The sequence below is a fragment of the Danio rerio genome, chromosome 5 (assembly GCF_052040795.2).
Source record: "Danio rerio strain M-AB ecotype USA chromosome 5, GRCz13ab, whole genome shotgun sequence".
Classification (NCBI taxonomy): domain Eukaryota; kingdom Metazoa; phylum Chordata; class Actinopteri; order Cypriniformes; family Danionidae; genus Danio; species Danio rerio.
The window spans coordinates 26,342,812-26,355,157 of record NC_141025.1 but is presented as its reverse complement, the minus strand read 5'-3'; the positions used below and the strand labels follow the sequence as shown (position 1 = coordinate 26,355,157).

General features: G+C 36.2%; 1 protein-coding gene across 14 annotated transcripts in view; it reads right to left on the bottom strand.

Annotated features, from left to right (window-relative positions):
* Positions 1-12,346, bottom strand: part of trpm6 (transient receptor potential cation channel, subfamily M, member 6) — a 45,350-nt gene that overhangs the window by 27,992 nt on the left and 5,012 nt on the right. For 13 of the 14 annotated variants that reach the window (XR_015489856.1, XR_015489857.1, XR_015489855.1 and 10 more), the window contains 8 exon segments: positions 11,942-12,155; positions 10,672-10,796; positions 9,971-10,142; positions 9,655-9,829; positions 8,720-8,843; positions 3,440-3,512; positions 311-411; positions 88-222 (listed from right to left, as the gene is read on the bottom strand). Coding sequence is in view for 7 of the 14 variants with exons in the window: in XM_087250971.1 (XP_087107097.1) it covers positions 88-222; positions 311-411; positions 3,440-3,512; positions 8,720-8,843; positions 9,655-9,829; positions 9,971-10,142; positions 10,672-10,796; positions 11,942-12,155 (1,119 nt within the window). In the remaining 7 variants the exon portion in view is untranslated. 14 annotated transcript variants of the gene reach the window in all.

Sequence of the window (12,346 nt, the reverse complement as noted above, 5' to 3'; positions counted from 1 at the left end):
CTGGGAAAAAAGAAACACAAATGAGGATCAGAGATACTCACTTGAATTACACGCTTAAGATCAATGCAAGCAGTACATGTGCATTACTATGTTGTAGAGCTGCTCCAGACGAGAGATTGTCAAGAAGTGACTCATGGTCATGCCATTCTCAATTAGCAGCTTTACAAAATTGACGCGATCCATTATCAGCGCATCCAGCATGATCTGCTCCAGAGATCCTACCTACAAAATCCAGTGCTGAATTAGACATGGGCTGGTTTAACACATAAAACATCTCAACCCTGATTGTCAAATTAGCTGTTTACTATACCTGCCATTGTTGCCCATAGACCAGAATGTGGTCTTTTGCAATATCAGCTCTGTCCCAAGCCAGAGTGAGACTCAGCTGTTCCTCGGGGGAAGCTCTCGTCCCTGTATTTTCATTTTGAGTAACAAACACTATTTATACAACTTTTAAAGAGGTTGAATTATTGTTTACACCAGGGGTCACCAAACTTGTTCCTGGAGGACTGGTATCCTGCAGATTTTAGCTCCAACCCTAATCAACACATCTGAACAAGCTAACCAACGTCCAACTAGGTTTGCTTGAAACACCCAGGCAGGTGTGTTGAGGAAAGTTGGAGCTAAACCCTGCAGGGACACCGGCCCTCCAGGACTGAGATTGGTGACCCCTGGTTTACACTTTCAAACCTATTATGCCACTTTTTACAAGATGTAAAATAAGTCACTGATGTCCCAAGAGTGTGTCTGTGAAGTTTCAGCTTAAATACCCCACAAATAATGTTTTATAACTCTTTGAAACTGCCCCTTTTAGGTTTTGATCCAAAGGGTGCTTTTTTGGTGACTGTCACTTTAAATTCAAGCTCTTTTCAATAAAGGGAGAAGCTACAAGCGCCTGTCTCAGAAGGCGGCAGTCTACGGAGACTACAGTATTTACTTGTGCATCTGAAACTCCATATTTGTAATTTGTTGCTGACATTATAATCAGCAGATGAAAACACTAATGGTGGACAGCTGCTTCTCACTCATGGCTAATTATGCTAATGAGGAAGAAATCGTCACTAATGGGTGGCAATTTTTATCAGGAGAATGGGAGGGAAGGGAGAATGTCAATTTGCAGATTGCGTCCGAAATCATCTACTTCTCGAGTAGGTACTGGATTTGATTTAAAATGTACTACTTGGCCTACTTGATATAAAGTATGAATGTCAGTTGTATGAATGGAACTCAGATGTACTACATCAGCCATTTTGTCATCATCACGTGACCTATCCATGTCAGTTGAATCTTGAGATAGCGTAGCATCCATCCGATGCACACTTCAGAATCGCACTGGAAGTAGGTCATCCCGGTACTTCTCACATACTGTTTTTTAAATTCTATGAATTCAGACATACTACTCGGCTCGCATAATGTTTTAAGCGTACTATATAGTATGGAAATAAGCAATTTTGGGCTCAGCTAAAGTGTTTCTTTAGAATGTTTTTTTCAAGTTTGATTATAATAATATTGTAATAATTATAACTAATATTTTTTTTAGCATTAGGGGTTGTCTATACTCACACACTATTCCCACACAATACTATTTAAACCCCTTACAAAAGTGATTTTTGCATAATAGGTCATCTTTAATGTACTATGGTTGCTATTTGACTAGAAAAAAATCTACAAAGTAATAAAGAACAATTTCCACCCTAAAGGGAATTGTTTCTGAATTCTCTTCGAGGACTGTAGTCCAATGTTATTTTCTTGGAACATAATAGTCACAGTATCTCCAATGCAAAGAATTCACACTTAAAGCAAGTTAAAGCTAGTGAGGCCTGCTTTTCATTGCGACCAAGATTTATTATACTGATACACATGCAATTTCTTACCCAGTTCGTTACATTTGGGTGTATTTGAAAGCTTAAAAGGCATCTTTTTAACCCCTTTTTAAGATTTAAGATAAGTCTTCTGTGTCTCCAGAATGTGTCTGTAAAGTTTCAGCACGAAACATACATCAGACTTTTTATTAGACCTTTCGGAATATTGGAATTTTTTTCTGCCTGTCAGAGTGTGCCTCAATACCTGCGTGGGTCAGACAAACAGCACAGTGACAGACATGAAGAAAGCAGATCTCACGTAATGTTTGTGAGAAAAACTACAGTAAAAACTTTCCCAATGGCTATTTGATGTATATGTTGTGGAGTTAATTCAAGCCTTTCTGCCACGATGAGTCACACACAATGTCATTACAAAGTTCACGCACGCACAGACACACAGCCAACACGTTTAACTTTGCACTGTTTTTGCATGACAAATATGAAAAGAAACATGATAATATCCACTGATGTATGGATATCCATTATGTTAATGTTTAAAATAAATCTGATTCCACATCCACAAACTGGAATTAAAGTGTCTTCTTTTACTGTACACACACGCGGCTGTGGTGATAAAGTAAAAAGCGATAAAAATTGCTGTAATTCATTACAAACATGCACCATTTAAAAAAATTTTTAACTTGTAAATATTATTCTTGATCACATTTCATGATGATTGATGATCACAGAGAGCTGAACAGATATTTTAATCCCAGTTGCTTTGCGCACGTCCTGTCTTGTTAATTTGATTATACGCTTTACCACGAAGACATGTTAATATGCGACTGTCAAATCAAATCGGTGGGAAAGGAAACCGCACTCCTACGTCACGTTCCAGTCAGACTCAAAATGGCAGGGATTTTGATCCTATTTTAATGTCAGAAAATTAAAAAAAAAGATTTATTGTCTTTATGTCACTCCATTATGACTGTGGACACACTATAGCTACACACAGTTCTGTCCAAACAGCTTACAAATTTTTTTTTTATCATATGTGCCCTTTAAAACCCTGATTCTGCTAGTGCACTTATTATCTTTGCACTCAAAAAAGTTTAAACTGACAAGACTTGAATCCAGATGCTGAATGCTTTGTGGATCAAGGCCGATTCTTTGAAGGAGATCCAGGTGGACACTTTTGTTTTGGGTTTACTTTATGATTCAAGATTATGAGATTGGTCAGAATGAGCATGATACATCCCCTTTAAAATAAATCATCAAACTGAATTAAAATCCTGTAAATCAACAATATTTAAATTATTACATTGATTACCAAAAACTGTAAACTAACTCTGTCAATCACAGTGACCATAAAAATAGATATAATAACAACCCAAAAACAAAGCTGCTAGTCATATTCTCATCAACAAATAACCAAATCTTTTATAAGCCCAATAAACTCCACATGATATGAAGGCAGTGTTTTGTTTTAGGGATGGGAAGATGCACTTTGTTCACTTTTAAAGAGACATAAACAAAAACTTCACATATGTTTTCTGGGGACACCTAAGACCTAAAGAGCATTGTGTAAAAAAGCACAACAAGACTTATTTGAATAATATAATAACAACATGACATACCTCTCAGCGATGTGGACAGGATTGCAACATCTGCCTCTTGAAGGTCTTCAGATTCAGAGTCAAAAATGCTGATCTGAAATGAAACATTGTTAAAGTTTGACCTCATTAAAAAAATAGTTGCACCTTTAAAACAATTAATTAGCACAGATGGCCAGCATTAAAACAGATTTGTAAACTAGTGCCACTGCTGTTGTGTTGCTTTCAATATAGCCAGCGGTTATTTATTTTGTTTGGTATTAATATGAAACTACCATCATATCCCATGCCAATATATAAATGCATGTAACTCTACAAGACACCCAGAGGAGATGTTCTTCTCTTAACATGCCTTTGGCACTTCATCTCCACATGAGTGATTCATACCCAATCAAAGAATCTGTGCGCCTGGGGACCAAATTAATCCCTTCTACTCGATTAATATGGAAATACGTTTCATGCGCCATCATTCCAATTATTCTGTTCCCTCTCAATTTAGAAGCTCAGAAATGCGGGATGGGTGTGGTGAACTACAACATTCTGTTTGATGGAGGCTTAGCATCAGAGCTTTCGGCGTAGTGACAGAGACCGATACACAGCAGGCATCTTATCACACAAAACAACCAGTGTTTACCGCCAAGTAGGAGGAGAGAGGAAGAAGAAGAAGAGGAAGCAGCCAGAGAAACTAAGAAAGGGATTTGTATATGCTGCGCTGAGTTCCTAGCTTAAAGGACAAGAACTTTGCTGATGTATGAGGAGTTCACGATGAAGTTAACATTTCCTGAAGATTACAATCTGCAAATAAACTGATGGGTATCTGCTGGGAGTAGTGGAGACAGGAAAGTGGTTGGCATTATTTGTCCTTCCACAGAATTTTGGAGATTTCAGATGAATAAATCAAAAGTCGGTCTGTATGCCCAATCAGATTGTGATGTGAAATAAATTCTGTAAATAATAAAATGCTAAAAGGCTATTTATAAATATAAAGTCTCAAAGTTATGAATGTCTGGGTGCATGAATGTTGCATTTTCTTTTACTACATATTTTTGCAGTTTTGCACTTTCTTTTATTACATATTTTGAACAAGGAGGTGTGCCTCCTGCTGAAGGCACACAACACTGCTTTCAGATCAGGGGATGCAGAGGCCTACAGCAATTCCAGGGCTAATCTGAAGAGGGGCATCAAATAGGCCAAGCACTGTTACAAGCTAAAGCTAGAGGAGCCCTTTTTCAACTCTGATAGGCACATGTGGCGGGGCATCCAGGCCATCAGCAACTACAAACCCATCCAGTCCACACCCACAGCCACAAATGTCTCCTTCCTGAACGAGCTAAATTACTTTTATGCCCACTTTAAAAGAGACAATAAAGAACCCTACACCAGGATCACTTCCTAAACCGACCACTCACCTACCACACTCTACACCGTATTGAGTCGTGTCAATGTGCGCAAGGCTGCTGGACCAGACTGTATTCCTGGGTGCTTCCTCAATGCATGTGCAGAACAGCTTTCTGGGGTATTTACAGACATTTTCAACCTGTCGCTTAACCTAGCAGCTGAGCCAACATGCTTTAAAACCACCACTATAGTGCCAGTTCCGAAACACTCCAGCCCAACATGCCTGAATGACTACCGCCCTGTAGCACTCACACCCATCATCATGAAGTGCTTCGAGCGGTTGGTCCTGGCACACCTGAAAGACTCTCTGTCATCTACACTGGACCCACATCATTTTGCCTACAATGGCAACAGAAGCAGAGAAGATGCAGTCTCCATAGCACTGCACTTGTACTCACACACCTGGACAATAAAAACACTTATGCACGAATGCTGTTTGTTGACTTCAGCTCAGCATTCAACACTGTCATACCCTCCAAGTTAATGATCAAACTTAGAGACCTGGATATCTACACGTCTCTCTGCAACTGGGTCATGGACTTTCTGACAAACAGACCTCAGAATGTTAGATCAGGCCACATCTGCTCCACCACCGTCACACTCAACACTGGTGTACCACAGGGCTGTGTGCTGAGCCCCTTTCTCTACTCCCTTTTTACTATTGACTGTAGGCCTGTGAACAGATCCAACACCATCATCAGATTTGATGACACCACAGTGACTGGTCTAATCAGCAACAATGATGAGACTGCCTACAGGGAGGAGATACAGCATCTGGCCACTTGGTGCACCGACAATAATCTGCTCCTAAACACCAACAAGACCAAGGAGCTCATTGTAGACTTCAGGAAGGGACGAACAGGCTCACATGATCCCATCCACATCAATAGGATCCTCATCCTTCAAGTTCCTGGAGACCCACATCTCAAAGGACCTTTCCTGGACCACTAACAACTCCAGCCAGGTCAAGAAGGCTCATCAGCGCCTATTTTTCTTGAGGCAACTTAAGAACAACCAGCTTTCATTAGCCGTCTTGGTGAACTTCTACCGCTGCACAATAGAAAACATCCTGACCACCTACGCCACAGTCTGGTATGGAAGCTGCTCTGTTGCTGAGCGTAAGACACTGCACTGACACTGTGGTGAAAATTGCTTAAAGGACACTTCTGATTATTGATAGCAATCTGTACATAAAATCATTTATTTGTAAATCTCTGTTCGTAGATAATACAACCTGCATATAATGTTCATTGTACATCCATCTGTAAATATCACCATAGTTTTTCTATAACTGCACTTTATAACTTATACCTGTATCCTGCACTTGCTGCTTGCACTGCTGATTAGACCTAAACTGCATTTCGTTGCCTTGTACTTGTACATGTGTAATGACAATAAAGTTTAATCTAATCTAATCTAATATTTTGGGCATCAATGGATTTACTCTTCAGTGTTTGGACTTTTAACAGTGAAAATTAAACCACACTGAACTGAACTAAACTGTACTTTACAGATTTTGGAATCTGGTCTGACAGTTTTAATTTACTAGAACTTCTGTTACGCTGCTTTGACACAATCTACCATGTAAAAGCAATATAAAAATAAAGATGAATTGAATTGAACGTTTTGATACTGCATATTGACACAAGCACAATAACTTCATCTCCAGAGCTACATCAAGTCACTTGACCAGCATTTTATACTTTATTTAAGAAAAACTACAAATGGTACAAAAACAAAAACTGTTTTAAACTGACAGACATAAATTACTAAAGCACAGTACAATGTACTTATTAATAATAACAATAATTTCTATTATATTTATTTCTTTAATGAATAATTACACAATAATGTTTTTGCATGTTGTAACTTTAACAGAAAACAAACCAATTTTGACGCAAAACATACAGATATTAAAATTTATTTATTTTATATTTATCTGTTTTATTAAAAACAAAAACAAATTGATGAAGAAATTAAAGAATATTTGGAAGAAAATTTAATTTAAATAAAACTGATAGCTCTACATTTGGATAGCCTATATTTTAACCTCACAGCAGTTCACATGTACACAAATCAAGTCAAATATTAAAAATGGAGTCAAATATAACTATAAATTGTAAATAAAACAGGTTTAATAACAAACAAGGCTAAACAGTAGATTTTCATTAGAAGATTGTGTTTGTGCTTTTGTAGGATCGTTCAATTAATTCATTATTAATTCATTATTCATTATTATAAACCTAGACAACGTGAGTATAGTAAAGAAAGGCAAAATAAGGTAGAGTACTAAAAAATGCTATTAATAAAATTTATCTTAATAAACTACTCAATTATTTTAGTAATTATTTTTGGGAACATTTTAGAATTATGATCCATTAGTTAATGTTCATTCATTCATTTTCCTTTGACTTAGTCCCTTATTTATCAGGGGATGCCCTTCCAGCTGCAATCCAGTACTAGGAAACACCCATACACTCTCACCTTCACACTAACAGTCATACACTACAGCCAATTAAGTTTATTCAATTCACCTATGCCACATGTCTTTGGACTGTGGGGGTAACCGGAGCACCCAGAGGAATACCACAAGAACAAGGGGAGAACATGCAAACTAGGGCTGTGCAATTAATCGAAAATCCGATTTCGATTTCGGCTTCTAACGATTATGAAAAAACCATTGATCGAGATAAACAATTACTGCATCATATACCGCCCCCTTTCCAGTTGCACACAATTGTTGCTCTTAAAAGCGCGAAAGACCGCATTCTTCTGTGTGTGTGTGGGTGCGGCACGCACACACAGTCAGAAGCACGCGGTCAGCATTCGGTCTCATTCGCACACTGAGACGAGCAGAGCGTACACATCTAAAGTCATTAACGTGAGCGCTTTAATGGTCAAATATGTGTCAAAACGCGGTGTTTAGTGATTATTCATATTAACCCTCATTTGTGTAATAAACGAGTTGAGAATCAAAAGACACGTGAAAGAGAAACCATTAAAGTGACAGTGCGCAATTCCTGCTGCTGCCTGTTTTCATCATTATTAATCAAACAATAAAAGGAAAAAATTATCTCACTGCTTTTGACTGAAGGACTTTTGTAGCTAGAGTGTTTTTCTTATAAGCCTTTCATCTAGAGGAAAAAATATTAGAGGAAATACTGTTAAAATTCCATGCTCTGTTAAACATCATTCGGGAAATATTTATTTTTAAAAAATTCTCAGGAGCGCAAATAATTTTGACTTTAACTAATAATCGTTTTGAATAATCGTGATTACAATTATGATCAAAATAATCGTGATTATGTTTTTTCCAAAATCGAGCAGCCCTAATGCAAACTCCACGCAGAAATGCCAACTGGTCCAGCCAGGACTCGAACCAGTGACTTTCTTGCTGTGAGGCAACAGTGCTAACCACTGAGGCACTGAGCCGCCCTTAGTTAATGTATTTACTAAGAATAATTATGTATGAATTATCTTGTAAAGCCTTTATTGATCATAGTTCAACAATAACTAATACATTATTAAAATACAAACTTGTGCTTGTTAACATTAGTTAATGCACAGTGCATTAACATGAACTAACATTATTTAATTTAAATAAAATTAACTAAGGTTAACAAAGTGGAACAAATATCATCATAAATGCATTACTAATTGTTTGTTCATGCTAGTTAATACATTAACTAATGGACCACTTTTTTTAAAGTGTTAATAACATTTTATGAAGAACAAAAAGACTGCTGAGTAACACAAGAAACACGAGACTAGCAGAGTTATGGAGAAAACAAGCTGCTCAGGAAAATGATCCGTAACATTGGTTAGTGGTCAATATACACAAATATTTGACCACTGCATGCCACTGGATGAACAATTCCAGACAGAGCAAAAACATTAATGACTCACAAGCTCTCTATGCTCCATGCATTCCATAAGAATGTCGAGGAGTTCAGTGGATTCTGATCTCTCAACCCCAAACGAATCCTGAATCCTCTGCAGGACGTCTTCTTTAATATCAGAATCCAACTTTCTGTGACACAAACAAGTTCACACAAAAATAACAGTCATTTAAGAATCAAGATTTCTGGTTCCAAATGTTACGTGCAAAAAAAAAAATAGTACAAACATATGCTCACATTGTGCTGTAACACTACTCCAATACTACTACTACTATGTTTTTATCCATGGCATACCTAATCTCAGATGGTCTAGCACAGGGATGGGCAAACTTGATCCTCGAGGGCCGGTGTCCCTGCAGAGTTTTGTTCCAACACTAGTCAAACACACCTGAACATGCTAATCAGTGTCTTCAAGATCACAAGAAATCTATAAGCAGGTGTGTTTGATTAGGGTTGGAGCTAAACTGTGCAAGACACCGGCCCTCCAGGACCGAGTTTGCCCACCCCTGGTCAAGCATGAGGAAATTAAACGAACCATTTTACGTTTCGTCAGTTTAGTGGCCAATTCATAATTTGACTTCATTCATTAACTCATATGAAAATGTTCGATTTTTTTAAAGAAGACGTGGCACCAAACCCCACCCCTAATCCGTCATTGGGTGATGAGCAAATCGTACCAAAGAGATTGTATAAATTCCATTTGAATTAGCCACTAAATCAAAAAGTTATAAATTGGCGCGAGATATCGTTGGATGGTCAGACAGCAATTCAGCTTATTATGAATAATTAATATATTAATGTCTCGGATGCAGTAAGTCCATAACTATATAGTAAGTTTTCTCAAATTCAGTTGAGTAAAGGCTTGGATTTGGGCACAGTATTCCATACGGCACAACTTAACAGGTAGATAGCAAGCCAAATATTCCTTCAATTCACATTTACCTGTCTACAGCTGTTTGTTTGTGTATTAAAGCCAGCATGTCTGCAGCTCTCCCTGTTCCCTCAAACACCAGCACAGGGACAGGAGACGTTCTGCACACATATTCCAGCACAACGGAGAGGACGGAAGGACCACCTTCTACTACGACACATACTAAAGGCACATGCTGAGGCAGCCCTGAAATCAACACACACACACATATATATATATATATATATATATATATATATATATATATATATATATATATATATATATATATATCACACATGCACATATTGTTTAACTCAATGGCACTTGCATGATGAAAACTCTTACTAGGGTGGATCTTCTGATAGTGTATATGCCTTTCAAGTCTCTTCCTCAGCTCTATTTGACAACCTGATTTACCAATAGTTCCATCATCAACCAAGAGGAAATGTGAGTGCATGCCGTTCAGACTGGCACGTTTACTCAGAGGATTTCCTAAAGCCTGGTAGTGCCTCAAACCCTGATAAAACCAGAAAAAACACATCAATAAAACCCCAAAACATTATGTATTTTGCAGAAAATATGCTAAAAAGGGATAGTTGACCCAAAAATAAAAAATCTGTCATTATTTACTCTCGCTTTACTTGTTACAAACCTGTTTAAGTTTCTTCCTTCTGTTGAAGGCAAAAGATGACATTTTGAAGAAAACGTAATACCTGCAAGCGTTGAATTCCATAGTATTTGTTTTTGAAGTCTACTATGGAAGTCAGTGGCTACAGCATTTTACCTTTTTTCATAATATCTTCATTTGTGTTCAACGGAAATAGAAACTAACAAAGGTTTAAAACCACTTGAGAGCGAGTAGATAGCGAGTAAATTTTCAATATTGTGTCAACTATTTCTTTAAGCGCCTTATGCATACAGGCAGTGGCCTTCAAAAGTCTATAGCCACTAGTAAAATGTACCATTTATTTAGTTTTCTAACTGAACTTATTTATTATATTCAGGAAATGTTTGAGATGACAATCGTGTAGAATTGCAAAACTCACATCCCGGCCAATAAGGTCACTGTTATTCTCAATAATCCCCCAGGGTGTGATGCCTACAACATTTCTCTTCCTGTGGTCATGTGACCCATACATTTTTACAGCATCGCCAACATACTTGGACACACCTAGATACATGGAGAAATAAGATTAGAGTTGCTATTGTTAACTAAACTAAGAAAACTATCAAATAAATGAAATGTAAATAAAAGATAACTCTTAGTCGATTCATTAAAATAACTTATATGTAAAAATGTTGCCTTGACAACTAAGATTAAACATATTTAGCTGAAATACTGTGGATCCTAAAACTAAACATTGATGATCTTGAACAACAAAATGTAATAATATGCATGAATGGTTAACCAGAACTTGATTCATCTGGTTATTATGCGTTGATTTCAAGATTTTATCTGATTCAGTGTACTTAGTAGTCAATAATTACTTTTTTTAAACAACTGTTTAGATTTTTGAAAAACATCTACATTTGTTTTGAGTGTTCACATAGCAAGTGGCACAAAAGTCACCGTGTGTCATTCATTCCAATAAGTTTGTTATTTTTATATTTTGTTTTGTATATTTGATTACCATATTTTAGAGACAAAATTGTTCAAATGAGCAATGCTAGAGGGTTAAAACCACAATATTAAAACAATAATAATGACGACAAAAACTTCAACTAAAATATATATATATATATATATATATATATATATATATATATATATATATATATATATATATATATATATATATATATATATTTATATATATATATATATATATATATATATATATATTTATATATATATATATATTTATATATATATATATATATTTATATATATATATATATATATATATATATATATATATATATATATATATATATATATATATATATATATATATATAATTAAAAATAATAATAATAAATAAATAAATAAACATTTTTTTATAATTATATGTTGCTTTTTGGAGTTTTCAGTTTTCATTTTTGTAATTGTTATTTTTCATAAATATTTATACTATAGTATTTATTTATCCATATAAATTTATACATACATAATAAATAAATAAATAAATAAATATGTACATACATGCATACATACATACAACAGCATAAATATTTAACAAAACCACAAACATATCAACAAAAATAAATTAATTACAGTATGTAGAATCTCTCCGTGACAAAAAAAAAGTTATAGGAACTCTACTGCAGCATCTGTGAGAAATTGTGAAAGCAAAACGAGAGTGCATATATTCCAACCCGTATTGATGCCATCTGTCAGTATCCATGCTCCAGTGCTCTCTGCAGCTGTGACGAGCCCAGTGCTGAAGGCCTGGCACACCCGTGGAGACAGAAGGAAGTTATCTGTCCCTCCGTGTACGGTGATCACCAGCTTGGGTATCTCCATGTGCCATTCTCTCAGCATCAGCTGGACCAGGAGCTCTGGTGGAGAGTCACAGGAAAGACGCACATACTGTGGGAGAAAATTGCATCCTATATTATAAACGAACTGTTAAATGAAAACTTGCTCATAATTTACTCAACCTCAAGATCTAAATGAGTTTTTGTTTACTGCTGAACACCAAAAAAATAGTTTGATGAAAGTTAGAACCCCGTAGCCATTGACATCCATAAGAAATAAAATTCCTTGGAAGACAATGGCTA